The following is an 18075-nucleotide window of genomic DNA, read 5'->3' as shown; positions in this document are numbered from 1 at the left end:
GCAATATATTGCGCTCGCCTCTGGGCACAAGACCTCCAAGTATGCCTCCCTCGACAAAGCGCTCGAGAGCCCGGAAAGAACCCGTTAATAGTCATGTCGACATCCCCGATTCCTCCCCGTCGCGACCCGCAAAGAGAAGAAAGAAGGTTAGTGGGAATATGAGATATATTGGACGGCGCTGACAAAAAGCCCAGGTTGAAGAACCCGAAAAGCCCAAGCTTCCCCTCGACCGGTCTGGTATTCTAATGCGCGATGATGAACTGGTATCCGCCGTTGTCCCTGCTCTTATGATGCCGCCGCATCTTGTACAGGCTAGTACAGACCATGACAATACGGTTTACGAAAAACATAACAAGGACGGTGTCCAGGCCTATGCTAAACTGGCAGGAAGGGACTGGACCTTCTACGTGAAGAGCTTGAATAACATTATCGGCCGTCCACCGGAAGGTGTCAACCCTCAGCCCTCCCATGGAGGTTCTCCAGACGTCGACGAATGCGGTGCCTTGCCAGGTGAATCCCCAGAGCGCGATGGAGTTCATGTTGATCTCGGACCTAGCAAGATGGTGTCTCGACGTCATGCGACTATTTATTTCGATTCAGACTCGGAGCGATGGAAGATACACGTTCAGGGCCGAAACGGAATCCGTATTAATTTTATTCCGTACCGGAAAGGCGACCATCAAGCTCTTGTCAATGGGCACGTTATTGAGATTGGGGGTGTTGAGATGATGTTCGTATTGCCACAGGAAGAAGGAAGCCTCCAAATCGATAGGAAGTATCTCGAGAGAGCAGGACTGGTCCAAGTCATCGACGACGATACTCAAGCACATGAAACCGATAACCAGACACCATCAGCGAGACTCTCAGCACAAGGATCGCGAGGCCATAATGGTACAGGCCCTTTGCCTATTGCTCCTGCGCCGCCAGATTATCGACGCCCAGGAACCCCCGTCAGCGCTCGTACTAAGGCTCCATTCTCGGTTGGAAAATCCCCTGGTTATGCTGGTGGAACTATGCTTATGAATGGCGATGATGTGGACCTATCCCTGGATTCAAATCAGCATATCAAGCCGTCTTACAGTTACGCTCAAATGATCAGTCAGGCAATTCTTGACACAGAGGATGAGAAGCTGAACTTGAGTGGGATTTATAACTACATCATGGAAAAGTATGCCTACTATAGGCATCAACATGGTGGAGGATGGCAGGTAGGTCAGGTATCTTCGATCGCTAGAACTTGTGCTAATGATGCGTAGAACTCAATTCGGCATAACCTGTCATTAAATAAAGCCTTCCACAAGGTTGCTCGGTCTACGGATGAGCCTGGTAAGGGTATGAAATGGTGCATTGTGCCTGAGGTCCGAGATGAGATGGCAAGGAACTGTGTCCGTGGTGGGCGAGGCGGCCACCGAGGATCTTCTGCGCCTGGTTCACCAGCCAATCTTGGTTACCTCACTCGTGCCTCGAGGGATGGTGGTGAGCCCAGTTCTGCCTCGAAACTGAAGCGATCGCCACGTTCCGGATCACCCCCATCGAGCTCCTACCCAGCCAATGCCCCTCAATTCACGCCTGATCGTGGTGGTCGGTCTATGCAAGATCATCTTCCTGGCGACGGTAGCCCGCTGCCGCGAAACCGAAGACCTCATAGCAATGCCTTTGGGCTCTCTGATAACGTCCCAGGTTCCCCACCAGTTCTTTCCTCCTCATATTTACAAGAGGATGGCAGCTCCTTCGTTACGCCAGCTCCCCTTCGTGTCCACCCCCGACTAGCTCCGCCTAGCACCGCTCAACGGCCGAGCCAGCATATGCCTACCAGCTCCCCGGCCCCTTTCTGGAAGTATGCTGACATCGGGACGACTCCTATGAAGGGACCTGCTTTCGATCTTAGCCCCACCAAAGGAGCAGCTTCTGGGATCCCACCAAGCAGCAGTCCACCACCTGCACGTCGGTCTTCTGCAGCTAGCCCTACCCGGAACGGCATGTCTGCTAGGCAAGATGCTCCCAAACTCGAAGACCTTGACGATGAGGATCAGGGCTTTGATTTGACAAGGTAGGTCACCACTAGCCCACGTTCGTTCGATTTTGACTCTAACCTGTATACAGAGGATTTCAAAGCATTGGGTCTTATCACGCGCCTGTTGGCAATGGTATTCCAGCCGCTCCTTTCGCTAGTGGCCGTTAGGACCATCCACATGCCATTCTGACTTGTCCTATTATTACGATTTGATTACTTGCATGTTACTTGCTGTATTGACTAGGAATCTTCATTGAGGTCTAACCAGCCGACTTGGTTCAGTATAGCTTTCAGGCCCTATCTCGGCATCGAAATATTGCTGTATGTTGTTTTTCATCCTGGCCACATCACATGTGCTTCACGAATTCAGTTTTGTCATTTGCAGCATAGCGGACGGGATGGTATCGGCGTGTTATTACCGACCTTGTCTGCGGAATCATGTTCACCCATCAACGACAATGGAGGGAATACGGGCGTTTAGGTTATGCATGGGCAGCTTAGTCTAGGTGCAATGCTCGAACACCGAGGAAGCTTCTATGCCACATGAAATGATAGGCCTTATGCCGGCGTTATTTTCCACATGCCCACAGCTCATTCAACCACATGTTAATTGAGTGAAATTGCAATTTCGTGAGGGAAGATAGTCTTTTATAATCTTACAAAGCATGCTCCACCACCCAAGTCCATCATCTAGAGCGGATTTCTATGTTACAAAGCGGTTATGCAAAAACCAGTGCTTGGGACCCATATTCGGCAGATAGGAAGCCTGCTTTGTACCTGATACATGTTCCGCCAGAAAATGTGTTGTACAGTGGAAATATTAATCCCAACACCCACAATGCAAAGAAAAGACAGTTGGACAAATACATAAACGGACATAGTAGAAACAGAGATGTACAAAACATCCCACCCAAAGGAGGGGTTTTAATACAATATTGGAGAAAGGGATGTGATTCCCGATGCACCGTAGTGGAGTTTTTATGCGCCGCCAAATGCTACACCTCTTCCGTTCCTTCCTTTTCCATGAATCCCCCGCGCTGCAACTATTAATTCAAATCATATTCACTGCCGTTGTTGTTCTGTTCGTGCTTTATGAGCCAGCGACAGATGCGCCGCCACGCCGCTTTGGGTTACTACGGCCAGGACGCTTCTTAGGTGTTGTCTTTTGATCACTGCCTTCAATGAAGCGGACCAGTTCATCGATAGTGCGAGAATCAAGGCCCTTTGCATGTGCAGGGTCACGACCCGATGCCGCCTGGGCAGTCTGTCCAACCTGTGGCTGTGGGTGGGTCTGTCCAAGAGTGACACGAGGTGATACTCTGATACCAGCGCGAATGCGGCGAGCTTGAACGTCCTTTGCGTGCTTTGCAATGGAGACGGCGTTCTGGGTCAGTTGCTCAAGCCAGCTTTCAGCCTCCTTGGTGTTCTTATCAGTGGGACCAAGCTCACTGAGGAAGATGTTATAAGATTCACGCATGCGGTTGACGGCGCCCTTCGAGTCTTGGTCGAGTGCGAGGGCCTGGGCTAGTTGGAAGAGAAGAGTGGCAGCGTTAATGGACTGCATGCCATATATGGCTTCGCACACCTTCAGGGATGCTTCGAACCAGAGGCGAGACTCATGGTAGTCCTTGAGGTGCTGGAGCATCACTGCAGCGTTGTTGAGGGTTGTGATGGAATCTGGATGGTTGGTGCCATAGATGATTTTCCAGAGCTCTAAGGCATGCTTAACATAACGCAACGCCAACCTGGATTCCCCACTCCCGTGACAGAATAATCCAAGGTTGAGGTAGCTAAGTAGTGTCTCCGCATTATCAACACCAAGAGTTCGTTCTGAGACGATGACGGCTTTGCGGGCAAGCTCAACCGCCGCATCCTTCTCGTCCAGTTGGTAATACAGCATCGATAGCGAGTTGTAGACACGAGCAACTTCAGGGTGGATGATACCGTAAATTTGCTCGTGTAGAGACAACGACTCAAGCAACAGTTCCTGACCAAGCTTCTTCTGGCCTTGCATTATCGAGATTCTCCCCGCCTCGAGAGCTTCCTCAGCTAGCGAGCTTCTAGGTGAGGCCTCCTTCACGACAGGCACAACGTTGAGAATGTCATCCGGTACAAAAGTTAGACGCTGCGCAGCACTTGCGGCCGCTGCTGGGGATCCATCACGCGACTTCTTCTTTTTCTTGCTGCTTGTGCTCTGGCCACTAACACCATTTTCCTTTGGCGCAGATCCGTTAACTGCAGGCGGGGCTTGAGCAGCAGCGCTTTCACTTGTGTAGCAAAACTCCTTCATCTCAAGTTGTAATCCAAGCTTTAGAGAGATCTCTCGAAGCATCTGCGTGTGCTTGATCGCAGAAGCCCATGTTGGTTCAACCTTGTATTGGTAGCGACGAAGAATTTGATTCTCAATCTCTTCTCTCAAACTCTCAGGGGTGACTTTTTCAAATGCCAAATCTGTTTTAGGGTACAATGCAGCTAGAGCTGGATCAACAACTGCCTTAGGCTTAGCATTGAGATCGGTACCAAGCAAGCAGTTGAGAAGATGGGCGATGCATGAAGATGTTAGTGGGATGGGCAGATAACGCAAGTATTTGCCTGCAATATGCTTGAATGCTCTGGATGCCATTTCTTGCAAGGCAAGGTTATGGAGCGACTCAAGCTGCTTCCCTTCAGCAAGCTGGGCGATCTTGCCAAGGTATCTAATGTTGATACCTCGCTTGTGCAACAGTCTGCTGAACGATTGCCCGTCCATAGGATGTCCCACATCGCCTTCCTTGAGGTCATTGATGAGCTCAGGAATGACAGTCTCTCGAAGAAATTGGCAAGCTTGTCTGACATCTTGCTCATCCTTTGCCAGTTCTTCTTTTTCGGCGTCTGTCACCGGTACCTGGCCACTGAACGCATCGGGATTCAGCGAGAAGTTGAAGTTGGAAATGTCGATTCTCTCTTTGTCACCGTCAGTTGCTTTGCTGACTTCTGTAGAGGATTCGTCATCTGCACTCTTTTCCTTTTCATCGTCTCCCTCTGGCTTGTCTTCCAACTGCGCTGCCTCTGGGGTATCCTTTTGGGCCTGGCGTCTCGAGGCCAGCTCGGCATTAACCCAGTCGCGCATCTTGACCTTCCAATATGCCTCAACGAGTTCGGGTCTAAGGACAGTCATCCTATGAGGATATGCGCTTTCACTAGCCTCATCCACTGGGTCCGGGCTACCGATGGCAGTGCCAAATTCGTCCATCCAGGATATATCCAATGGGGTGATTCTGTACAGATCAAGCACATACTTTCGGCCGTCAGTGCCAAGCAATCCCTTAGTTTCCACGCTTCCCTCCAGTTCATGGCGTTTTCCATCTTTATCCCAAACCGGATGCTTCTTGACTTTCAAAGCCTTGGAGAGCTTCTCGAAGGTGGAAACAAACTGTTCATTATCGGCCACAACATCCTTGCCATCAACTGCACCGTAATCGATCTGATTCTCTCCTGGATCTCGCTGCTTGAAGATTCCAGGGACAATGCTTTGGCCTACTAGACGCTTTCCTAAGTAGTCGACAACCACAGTTCCAGGGGTGAAAAGGCCATCAATGTCTAATTGATTGACCATCCGAACGCCCATCACATCCTTGCCAGTAGCTACTCTCGCGGCCTCATCCCCACCTTCTGATGCAAATGTTCCGACGCCATCAGCTCCAAAGGAGAAGAATACGTTGTTGTAGACAAATATCTGGGCGTCTCTTCCTTCTGTTGGATTTAAAGGAGCGACCTCGCCCCGGGCGACTAAAACGGCTCCCCGCGCAGCAGTGTCGTTATAATCAGCAAAGAGTTTGGAAGTCAGCCGCTCGCGGAATACACGATCGTGTACATTCTCCTTGGGTAGCTCTCTAGTTGACTGAAATTCCTCATTCCAGTCTCGGAGAGTGTCGGTGTTTTCGATTCCAGATATCAAATAGGTCTCTTGTGTCCGAGTAATATCAGGTTGGTGTGCCAGAAGAGGGGAGGTTGTACTAGGTACTATCCAAGGACTCGCGGGAGCAGCATTGGTGATCTGGAAGGTGGCCAGGGGTTCCTTCGAATTATTGGACTCGAGAAGCTTCTTGAAAGAAGCATCGAATGATGGCGACAGGTCGCCGATCAAGACTAGTAGAGAATGTGCGTGGTGAGCCTTGGGAGCAGGACGAGGGAACGGATCGAATTTGCTATTCGACGATTTGTTCACATAAAAGCCAGAAACGTGCGACGTAATCTGGTATTGCTCGCCTTCATTCGTAGTCAGAAGAAGGTATAGCAGGTGTCCTTTCTGCCGCAAGTGGTATGGAGGAGGGTTCCAGGGCGACACTGATATCGACTTCACAATTTTCGGGGCCACCTCCGAGACTTCCGGCAGAAGCGTGGCGAGAGCTCCAGGTGATTGGAAGTCATAGTTAGCCACTGCGTGTGCCTCCACGCCTCCTTCCTCGATGGACTTTTGCGCAGCCTGTGTGACAGAATCGTGAAGGGAGGTACCCGCCAAGATGCCGTGGAGAGTATCAGTCCGATTGCCGGCCGCTCCAATAATCTCCCTCACCCGGACGACATGTAGCCTAGCCTCCTTCTCGGTGTATAGATCCTCTACCAGAGTGAGTTCTGAATCAGCGGTCAGTCCATCGACTTCCGATATTTGTATGAAGTCGTTTATGGGCTGGCCCTTGTGTTCGAGATGGAAGCAGGAGTACTGGAAGGTCCCGGGGAGCTCGATAATCGATTGCCGAACATCGTGGATCGCTTCTTGTGAAGAGACCTAGAAGGCACATTAGTATTCCCTTCGATATAGACTCCAAGGTTGATTTACCATAATCTGGATCTTCTTAGGGTCATGAGGAAGGTTGACGGTCAATTGGAAAATAGCTGTGGTGACGTCAGTGAAATATTCCCCAGTGAATCCAAGATGCGGTGCAATGGACGGCTATATTGTGGTGGGATGGCATACTTTCACCACTTTGATCGTCTGTATCTGCGGCATCCTGTTCTGCCCCGTTTGTGGTTTCAGGGTCGACATCGGGAGCGTTTTCGGACTGGGAGTTGGCGGCCCCATTGGGCTGGATTTCTAAGGAAATAACGCAATTAGCAAGCTGATTTCGCGTACGTGTTATAGATAGTATGCAGCATGCCAGGTCGCAAGAACATACCAGAGGAAGGCGTGTTGGTGTTTGTTCCGGCCATGATGGATATACAGGGGAAGTGGTCGAAGTCAAACCACGAACAAAATCAGCGGAGAAAGAGCGGATCGGTATTAGGACTAGCAGATAAAGCAAACAGAATACTTGTATCCTAATTGGAGAGTAGAATTACAAATAAAGAAAAAGTGGTGTTTTGGGAGAGAACAAGGTCATTGCCTCTAGAATTATGGCGGCGATATTTTTTTAATGGTCATAAGCTAAAACTTTGTCGGTAGTCCGGGATATCCCGTCTTTTCCGCGGCCAACCTCGCCCAATGAGAAGCCGAGAATTTGTTTACCATCAACACCTTAATCCATGACTGCCCTCCGACAATGACAATCCATACCGTTGGAAGATAATCGCTTTTGGGAATCATTGCACTTGCATTTGCATATCCATGTGTATATTTTACGGAAAAAGAAGAGGGGCTGGATTAGGTTCTGGCATCACTGCATTACTTCTCTCGTGAGTGGGATGTAAACAAACAATTAATTAGGTAGGTATGCGCATGACCAGCGCATGACCAGCGCTTGAGACTAGCAATTTCTAATACTCATTAGGAATCCGAAATGGAATCCGAAATACCTTTTCCAAATATTGCTTTGCATGGCTTTACACCTGTCCGACGTCGAGATTGCGATTACACCGCCAGACAATTTCATGGAGACCAGGAAAAGGAATGGACGGCAGCGAGATGCCACCGTCTGCTACGGGCCTTGACCTCGAGAGTTGCAATTCTTAAAAAGGATCTTGCCCGATTCTCTTCAGTGCATCCGGACTGCAATGTGTCGAATCAAAATACTGGGAAGGGCAGCCAACCGAGGAGCAGGAGGAAACGTTATGAAGATGACGACCTTGACTGGGGACAGTCTAAGTCTAGGAAAAGAGTCAAGCGGACGTATACCAGCAGGTCTGGGAGAGGGGGAAGCAGCCAGGGTGCTCCGAAAACACCACGAGCTTTGCCGTCTTCGTCTGGAGAGAAATCACTCATCCCTGGGGAGATATCCGTCCCAACACCCATTCTTGCCCGGGCTAGAGGAGATCTTTTTATGGGAGAGCGCCTTTCGACAAGCGCAGATTCTAGACGAGATGGAAATGACGTTGAGAGTAATAAAGATGTTAGGGGACAAGGACCGGCCAACGATGGCGAACTACATTTTCCTACGTCTGGTACGTTGCGTGAAATACGGCAAAGGACTCCGGCCTCTCGCTATACGATTTACGAAGGTCTATACCATGGGTTCGAAACATTACTGCGTTCAACGGGTAATGAGGAGCTAGCGAAGACAAGGAAAGGTGCAAGGTCACTCCTCTCAACGTGTTTAAGAGCGGTTCCACGGCACATTGTTCAAGAAGATGCAATATTATCAGCCCACGCCGAGGAAACTGGCACCAGGTCTGCAATTAGTACTCACGACATGTCAACTGAAATTTATGATGAACTGGAAGACTTTGGATCTTCCGGCCGTGGTTGGAAGCAGTTAAAGTACGTTGTTCGAGCACACGGGGTACAAGTACTCGGCGAAGCTATACGGTCAGGATTGCTTGACATCGAATTCTGTAGGGTTCTGATAGCACTTTGTATAAACACTTCTGCTAGAGAAGAAGCCGAGGTCTTGCTTTCGTCCCTATTGTCATCCAGTCGGTTCCCGCGGCCTAGGACCCTTCATGAGCCAGCGCCACGTTCAGTCTCGATGCTGTGGAAATTTGTCCAGGATACAGGCCGTTTTTCATTCCAATACCAACAACTAGCAAAGCTGGTCTCGACTGGCGTGTTACCCCTCGAATGGCTAGCCACGAAAGCATTTCGTCCAGTATGGACTGGAGTCATCCAGAGATTGTCACCTGGCTCTATAAATTCGGATGCTCTGTTATTCTTCGACGAGATGCTGCCTCTGTTGGCGGGGGCGGGGTCGTCGACCAGCAGTTTTGAGAAGTCATCCGCTGAAGCTGTGAATCAGACATTTTCTAGCTTGCTAACGACTCTTGTATCTATTGTGATTCTTAGCACATGCGATCCAGGTGCTCCAGGGAACGAACCAGAAGCATTAGGGAGAGATTATGTGCACCTTGTTGCTCTACTACGAAGTGCTTTGGCACAATTTAAACTCTCAGGTCCATCGGGCGAGGAGGCAGTTTTGTTATTTGCAGCGAATCTGCTTGCTGGCGCCCAATTTGGGAGCGCGGATTTTGAGCTCTCCCTACCAGAATCCCTTCTCAGCCGGCATTCGAATGATAGCGATAGCTCAGCAGAAGGTTCCACCGACTACTACGACCTTGTTGCGTTTATATGCTCCGTGGCTCGCTGTTGTGGCAGAGGTGCTTCGAGTACGGGTTTTGAACATCTAGAACACCTACATTTCATTCTACAACGGTTCACATCTGACGAGGCCTGGGCCAGCCTAATTAAGTGTCTGATGGTGGATAGCGCGTTCGCTTTTGCCCAACAGCTTCCTGAACGGAAGCACTTGGAATATGCGTCCTCTTTGGATACGAAATTCTTGGACAGGGATATAAATCCTCATATGTCCCCAGTTGCCAACATTTCTGATGCGGCAAGATCCGGATTTCGTTGGGAAGAAGGAATTGGAGAGTGGATTATGGAAACACCTATTGGAAATTCTAGAAAGAAAAACACCACCAGGAGAGACTCGCTGATGAGCGAGGATAAAGTTGAACCGCCGCCACTCCGTTCACCATATCTGGGGCGAAGGAGAGAGAGCATGACCACGGCACGGTTTGCAAGAACATGCAACCCTCCCACATCGGACCAGTTTCACCCGTCTACAAGTAATGTGATGGTCTTGGTAGGGCCTGTTGCGATTGATCGGTCATTGGCCCCACTGTTGTATATCGCAGAGAACGATGATGAACTGGATGTAACGTGTTATGAGAGTGATGATACTTCAGGATCAGGCACGTTGGTATCGGATATTAAAGGATCAGCTTCTCAACAGTCGCCATCTCCTCCCACACCATCATCATGCCTCGAAGACGGTGAATACGATGGCCGTAGGCATACCATTGAGCCTGCGTCGCGCTTTACTAGAAAGGTCGTTCGAAGGAATCAGGATTGGCCCGTTTTCAACGAATCCCCCAACGTAAGCGCCTCATCATCGCCATCGTCATCGGCCTCATACGAAACCCAAGACGATGGTGAAGGGCGCCAGACCATCAAAAGAGGACCAAGGCTTGGGCGACGAGCACTCCGATCCGGTCAAGCGTGGCAGGTATTCGATGAGAGTGATGACGAACTCAGTTTCCTCTCCGTATCAACAACCGACGAGCGGGTCTTCGAAGACATCACAAACACGACGAGCAATAGGACGCGACATGCTTGTAAAACGAGAAAGTCGAAACAACCCAGCCCCATCACTAATTTAGGGGCTATCACGGACAGTGAAGATGAACTGTGCATATGAACTTTGGCCCCGAATCCTGCTCAACGTGAGAATAATAAGTGGTAAACCATCTTGCATATCTTTTACCGAGAGTTTGTCTTTGGGATTCTGTGATTGTAGGCTATCGAACATGTCTGGAACGGGTCTGTCCATTGCAACTTTGCAGGTCTAGGATATTTTCCCCCGGTTAAATAACAAGCTTTTCTGCGCTTCCAAAATGAGGATAAATTGATTCACGATCTGTCTGATCGGCAGCGAGGTCTCATGCGACAAAATGTGTCTCAAAAGGCGCAAACTGTAGATGACGCGGAGGATCAAGACAGCGCATTACCGACACTGGGCGTTTTGTGGCACTGCTTGCTCGCTCATCCACCTTCGTAAAACATGAAAGGAAGAAAGGAAGAGATGAGCTATCTGAGCACAGGGCATGATCCTCCTAGATTGGTATCCACACGATAAGAAGTCGAGTATTCTTTCCACTTCCTGAGGTTCCTGCACGGGGGATCTGGGGTACTTCCGCGGGCATGGAGATCACCATGGACGGTGTCACGGTGCAGGCGATTGGATCTGCATAACCGGAATAATGACAAAACAAGGTGCAAATACAATTGCACTAAACATGAATATGAATTGATGAACACAAGATCTTTATTTCTCTGGGGCTTTTGCGGTGGATATATTAGTTCCCCGGAGAATGAATATGCCGTGCTCACGCGCATATTACTGAGTATATTTCTGCTATACGTTGTATATCTGCGTGCTCGAATCAAATCATTTACCGGTCAGAGGTATATCAGAATCCTCAAGCCCTACTTTCGATAGATATTATTACCATCCCTCGGCACTGAAGAAAATGACACCACATGGTCACTCGTCGTTCCGTTGACCGATCTAGAGCAGTCTTTCCAAGACATGGCGCCCTTTTTGCATTCCTGTATTCCGTCCAGAGTGGGTCGATTGAGGATTGGGGCGGTTGCTAGGCCTTACGAGTAAGGCTTACGGCAAGAATGCATTCATCATGCCCATCCCTTAGGATGGCTGAGGATCTTTAGGAGGGCGGTGGCAAAAATACGACGTCGCGTGTATTTCGTAAAACGAATCGGCCGAGTTTCTTGCCACAGCTCCACAGCTCCGGCGATCATCCCCGTTTGATGCTGCCAGCCCCAGCCAACGATGTCCACACTTTCCAGAGTGTCAAACAAAATTACGAAGGTTCGAGGTATCATTTGCTGACAGGCCGTTTCAGCCCCTGCGAGGATCGTTCGGCTGTTCCTGCAGGTTTCTTACGGAGTACGGAGTAGTAGTTCGCCACTGGACTCGCTTAGCTGCACCACCGGAAATCGCTCGCTAAGCACGAATGCAGTATTGGTTTATTGCAATAAACCAATGATGCAAACAAAAGAAAAAGATATAAAAAATATATATATAAAAAGATGAACTCCGGGAGTTAGTGATGCATCGTCCGTGAATCGAACACGGGGCCCATCGAGCTTGGGATCACGTGATCGTCACGTGATCGTGTGGCAACGATGGATTTTACCACTAAACCAACGATGCGGCTGTTGTTGTAGAAGAGTTATCTATTTAACATGATGTACGGGTTGGTACCTGGTGTAGTGGATTGTATACCTGCCGGAGCTACTCGAGTAATTGCCTCACCAGCTGTGGAGCTTGGCACTTTCCCACTACCTTCTTTAGGGTCTAGACGCCTTTGAATTTTAGCTTTTGCTAGTTAGGTATTTAGGTAACTGCGAGAGCAGCCAGAATCTGCAAGCCCGCGGTCACTGTCAATGGGGCCCCATATTAGGGCCCTAACCTTGCCAGAGCGAACCTCGTTCTACCTGGTCAGATCCAACCAGGGCGTGGTCGAATTATCCGAAGCGTTCGATCCGATTTAAGTCCAGATGATATCGAACATCTAAACCTAGATAGACCAAAGATAGTAGAGGAATTTAGGTATCTTCAAACTAGTTGCCGTTTGTTATAATAGTGATTTGTCTGTCAAGATAATTATCATCTGTCAAGATAATTATCATCTGTCAAGATAATTATCATCTGTCATGCTCATCCCCATCTGTCGGATCCTTGGAGTTCTCACCCAGCTGTCGATGTAGAATAAGGGAATTTAAATCACCCCACGTTGGGGGACGTCCCCTGGTGTCAGCTTGCTGCTTGTTTGTCGGTCGACCTCTTCTCGCAATCGGAAGAGAAAAAGGCCATATCTTGATGGCTGGACTGCTTCGAAGCCCAGAGTGGGCACATTCTGGTAGGGGAATCCTACATGATACCAAAAATGGAGGGCCCGGCGAGCTTCGTTAACAAAGAGGGTTCGATTATATTCAGCTGATTTTTATCAGGTAAGTTCTCATATGAAAGACAGCCGTTTTAAATTTAATTCCCTTGCTAACTTATTTAAACTTAAGCAGTGCAATACAATCACACTAGAAGTCGATTAATTTGACTGCAGGGATAGATTAGAACTTGCCAATACACCTGCTATTATATGGATTGTATTTTCTTCTACGTGATCCAATATGGAACTGTTAATGCGTTATCAATGTCATGCGAAGTCACCGGATGATATGTCAGATAAAGTAAATCCCCTCCCCCCCAAAACCAATCGTTATACAAGCTCGATGCTTTAAATAATAACGCTCTATAGGCAAGTTCTCTTTATTTCGAAGACGGCAGTTTTAATTTAATTTCGTTACGAACTTATTTGGAATTAAGTGGTGCGATTACAAAACTCGATCAATTAGTTGGTATATTTAATTCAGGATACTAATTTGATGCACGGGGGTAGCTGGGAACTTGCACATACAACCAAGAATACTGCGGCCGATGCGCAACCACTTTTCCGGTTCTGTGCGCTAGGAGGGATGCTAATAACTTTAATAATAATTAATTCCTGGTTGTGGGGCAGGGTTTTCTCCCGAAGCAAAGAATGATTGCTGACTACCTATGTACCTTACCGTGCCGTACCTAAGGCTGCTTGGTACGGTGCGAGAGTAGCGTGACAAATCCTGAGTGAGCACCAGAAAGATTCAACGCGACGTGGGTCGTACGTACAGTACAGCACAATGCAACCATCCTCGTATCAGGATTATCAGTATCCTACGGGGGTCCTCCGGTCTGGAGCCCTCCCTATCTCCAAGTGCGATTTAAACAATCAAGGTGTCGTCGCGCATTCATGGAGCAGCGATAGTGCAGCACTCAATCGTTTTCTCTACGGGGACTAGTACATAGTACGGAGTTCCAAGGTATGTACAGTATCAATAATATATCAATGTATCAATCCTTATCATGTCCGTGCGAGGTGCCACCACCACCACCCGCCCACATTAATATCATATCTCCGCTGTGGCCCATCGATTGGCGTATGGGCGATCACCCATCCCGGATTCCGGAGCACGTACTGTACATGTACTGTACTGTACTTCGTAGCCCAGGGCTGCGTAAGGAGGCACGCGAGTAGTTCCTCCGTACTCATACCCAGGTGGTGCCGCGTATTCTTTGCCCCGTTTTACCGTGTGGAGGGGCGATGGGACCCGAGTAGTGCGCCCGTCCACTGTTTCGGGCCCCTGACGCCGTCCCTTGCCTCAGATTGACTCGCTCACAGCGGTGCCAGCCCTCGACCACCCTCCAAGGCTCTCCACCCCGACCCTCGATGCTCAACCGCAGCACGTCTCGCTCTTCTCCGATCTCTTCTCTTCCCACACCCAATGCCTCACATCCCCCTTGGCACACCCGTCCTCGTCAGTCCTTTCTCTCGTTTGCTGTAGACAGCTCTCATTCTCTCGTTATCTCTTTCTTCATCTACGAATAGAGTACTCGTCCCTCTTCGGCGCGCCCGCCAACACTTTCCGTTTCTACCCTTCCCCGCCTTCTTCGGCGGCGTCTGTGGCAGAAGCAGGGCTCCCCTTTCGAGACGACTACGTACTTTCAAGACGACTACGTACTTTCAAGACCTCCTCCACGTACTCCCCCGGTGTACTTTATTCCCTTCATCAAGTCCCTCTTTTGATTAAAACCCTTCCCCGCGGTCACCAGCTACCGGCGTCTTTTCGAAAACACGCCCTCGAACGGGCCCTGTCAATTATCCATCTCCCGAAGGCTTCTGTTTATTGCTGGACAAGAGCACAGAACCTTACATTACGTTCGCTTTTCTCCCCCAAAAGGTGCCAGTCACCCTCGACCCCTTTTGACGTCTTCGCACCGCGCTCAGATCGTCCCTTCACCTTTCAATTCGCCAAATCCCTATTACGACCAGAATGGCGTCGCAAATTCGACTGCTGGCTGTAGCAGCCATGGCGGGAATGGCATCGGCAGCCGCCCCAGCAGCGGCGACTGGAGCCGCCGCTGTGGCGGCGAAGGAGGCAGCAAATAAGGCTGACGACCTCAATGAGCAATTCTACAACTACATTTTCATCGTGCTGGCCTCGCTCATTGCGGCGTTGACGATATGGAGGGTCGTAATCGAGAGCGTCAAATATGTCCGCACCTTGACATGCTTGAACAACGACACCCAACGATACTTTGCAACTCCGTCAAGCGCCTTTGCCAGCCTTAAGAAGCATGTTCTTTATGCACCAATCTTCGGCAAGCGACACAATCGGGAATTTCAATTGTCAGCAGCCGTGAATGTCGGGACTCTGCCAACTCGGTTTCAACTGATGTTTCTCCTGTCGTACTTTGCCACAAATGTCATCTTCTGTGTCGCTGACATTTCATACGGCCAACCGTTGACTGTGGTGTGCACGCAGATAAGGAACCGCAGTGGAATACTTGCCGTGGCCAATATGGTTTGTCCTCCCTTGGAAAACTCTACCAATCCAAATCACGTGAATCATCTAGGTTCTAACTGCTAGCAGATTCCCTTATTCATTATGGCAGCACGAAACAACCCCCTCATTAACTGGTTGAACTTGTCCTTTGATACTTTCAATTTGCTGCATAGATGGGTCGGAAGAATCGTTGTTCTTGAGGCTGTTGCCCACACAGTCGCCTGGACAGTGTCCAAGGTCTCTACTTCAGGCTGGGCTGCGGTAGGGGCCTCCATTACAGGAAGCCCTTTGATAATGTGGGGGTTTATCGTAAGTTCGAGGTTCTACGTAACAGTTAGAACAATGCTTACATGTTCTAGGGCACCGTAAGCTTCGTTGTGATCTCCATCCAGGCCAGTTCCCTACTTCGCCATGCCTTTTATGAGACATTTAAATACCTTCATATTGCTCTGGCTATCCTCGCTATCATCGGCCTCTGGTTCCATCTTAAGATCGCCGGTGTCCCCCAGATGAAGCTCCTTTATGGTGTCATCGCACTCTGGGTACTAGAGCGTACTGTGAGAATAATCATACTCTTATACAGGAATGTTGGGAAGGGAGGAAGCAAAACATTGGTTGAAGCTCTTCCAGGGAATGCTGTCCGCATTACCGTCGATCTACCCCGCCCATGGACTTTCAAACCTGGTCAACACGCCTATCTGTACATGCCATCCTTCGGGCTGTTCACTTCTCATCCTTTCACGGTTGCGTGGTCGGAGGAAACCGAGAATCCCGAGGGCGAGAAGCTTGCAATGAATCGTCAAGATGTCCTAGCAATGAAAAAGACCAGCTTATCATTCATCGTCCGAGCGAGAACTGGATTCACCAACACACTGTTCAAGAAGGCAGAGGCAGCTCCGTCCGGAAGACTTTATACGAAGTGCTATGCTGAGGGTCCTTACGGTGGCATGCATATGATGCATTCATATGGAACGGTAATGATGTTCGCAGGCGGAGTTGGGATCACACATCAAGTACCTCATGTCCGCGACCTCGTCGCAGGCTATGCCAATGGAGTCGTCGCTGCCCGAAAGATTGTCCTCGTTTGGATCATCCAATCCCCAGAGCACCTTGAGTGGATCAGACCATGGATGACCTCTATTCTGGCCATGGATAAGAGACGCGATGTCCTTCGCATCATGCTATTCGTCAGTCGTCCTCGGTCAACCAAGGAGATCCACAGCCCCTCAGCAACTGTCCAGATGTTCCCTGGTCGGCCCAACATCGATACACTTATGGACATTGAGATGGAAAATCAGGTCGGAGCAATGGGTGTCTCTGTTTGCGGAGGTGGGTCGCTGAGCGACGACGTTAGAAGAGCCGTGCGCATGCGTCAACATGCTGGCAATATTGACTTCGTTGAAGAGGCTTTCTCATGGTAAATAGGTCTCAGATAGCGTCTTGGCTTGGCATATAGAACAGGAGTCCTGGTGAAATTTTATGAGTTGCGGCGCCTAGTGCGGGTTCTTCGGAAGCAACCTCGGGCAGATGGAAACATCTACATACATTCTTTGTTCATACTTTATAGCTGGATTCTGTTTTCTTTTCTTGTGGGGTTTTCGGAGCCGAGATTTAGCCTTGGCTGGTTAGCTGGAACTGGCAAACTCGAGATAAAAATATAACGTACACATTCCGGATTGCTACTTGCAGATTTATTTCCTGAACTCGGACCTTTTTTTGTGACATGCTCTTCGAAACAAAAGCCAGATGCTGCCATGTAAAAACCCACCTCATTGATTTGACTTGATTATCTTTAGAGCATATCCAACTTTAACTAACGAGGCCCAGCCCCTCGGAAGGCGGGTGACATTTTTAGATTGACCTGTCTATTTCGATAAGTTGGAACTAGGTAGTGCTAACTTACTACTACGAATAGGCTATGGGACCATCTATCGAGTGCTTTATAAGTAGGCAAGCAGGAATTATTGCTCCTCAGAAGCTGCGCTCATGCTCACCAACACGTTTAAATAACCTTATCCAATAAGTTAATTAAAAGGGGCGTAGCAGGTAAACCTTAATTTGACCACTTCTAGAGCAGCGAAAGGCACGATGATTATTATTCTATAGCTACCTAGGCACTACAGTATATCTCGAGATATTAGTGTAGTGTCGTGTATACGGGTCTTTAGTATACTCAGTGTTGCGCGACCTGAATCGTGCAATCGCTTTGGCACCACCCGGAGTAAGCAACAGCCTATTTATAGGGCGTTTTGCGTACCTGGGTGCCCTTCGCTTGGTTTGTACGTAGGTACTTTAGGGGGTTAAAACTGGTAGGGTTTAAAAATTTGCATTAGTCGCTATAATTGTTCGAATATTCCAAGTTTGAATTTTTAGGATGAACTAATACAGTTTAATACATATCTCGAATTTGAAGTGTTTTAGTTATTGGGTGGATTAGCATCTAGCAGTGGGTGGTTGAAGGAAACGGGGGCCGTCCCGGAGTCCGGGACACCGACAACGTGGCTTTCCAAAACTTTCCGGCTAATAATCCTCGATCATCTGGGAAATCCAACCCGCCGGAGACGCAACAACGACATGCCAGATCTGCCGGTGAGCTCATTTTGTCGGTACGATCCAGTGTAAGCTGACTAGATACGTCACCCGGCACCGTCCGGAATAAGTAAGACCAAGTCGGTTATACAGATCTCGA

At 49.1% G+C, this 18075-nt stretch overlaps 4 protein-coding genes across 4 annotated transcripts; 3 read left to right on the top strand and 1 right to left on the bottom strand.

The window, feature by feature from the left end:
- Positions 1-41: 41 nt before the first annotated feature.
- BP5553_00498 (Uncharacterized protein) lies at positions 42-2182 on the top strand (the record flags this gene model as incomplete). The annotated part of the gene is made up of 4 exons (XM_032009121.1): positions 42-146; positions 195-1208; positions 1257-2050; positions 2104-2182. The coding sequence occupies 4 exons, from the start codon at positions 42-44 to the stop codon at positions 2180-2182; spliced, it is 1992 nt and encodes a 663-aa protein (XP_031873175.1).
- Positions 2183-3104: 922 nt separating this feature from the next.
- Positions 3105-7204, bottom strand: BP5553_00497 (Clustered mitochondria protein-like protein; the record flags this gene model as incomplete). Its single annotated transcript, XM_032009120.1, has 4 exons — positions 3105-6782; positions 6834-6889; positions 6972-7088; positions 7171-7204. 4 exons carry the CDS (start codon positions 7202-7204, stop codon positions 3105-3107), a joined length of 3885 nt encoding a protein of 1294 aa, XP_031873174.1.
- Positions 7205-7770: 566 nt separating this feature from the next.
- BP5553_00496 (uncharacterized protein) lies at positions 7771-10623 on the top strand (the record flags this gene model as incomplete). Its single annotated transcript, XM_032009119.1, has 1 exon — positions 7771-10623. The coding sequence occupies one exon, from the start codon at positions 7771-7773 to the stop codon at positions 10621-10623; it is 2853 nt and encodes a 950-aa protein (XP_031873173.1).
- Positions 10624-14873: 4250 nt separating this feature from the next.
- On the top strand, positions 14874-16807 carry BP5553_00495 (Ferredoxin reductase-like, C-terminal NADP-linked; the record flags this gene model as incomplete). Its single annotated transcript, XM_032009118.1, has 3 exons — positions 14874-15404; positions 15474-15695; positions 15746-16807. The coding sequence occupies 3 exons, from the start codon at positions 14874-14876 to the stop codon at positions 16805-16807; spliced, it is 1815 nt and encodes a 604-aa protein (XP_031873172.1).
- Between the last annotated feature and the right edge of the window lie 1268 nt (positions 16808-18075).

Source organism: Venustampulla echinocandica (assembly GCF_003357145.1).
Source record: "Venustampulla echinocandica strain BP 5553 chromosome Unknown scaffold_0, whole genome shotgun sequence".
Taxonomy (NCBI): domain Eukaryota; kingdom Fungi; phylum Ascomycota; class Leotiomycetes; order Helotiales; family Pleuroascaceae; genus Venustampulla; species Venustampulla echinocandica.
This window is presented reverse-complemented; position numbering and strand designations above follow the sequence as displayed.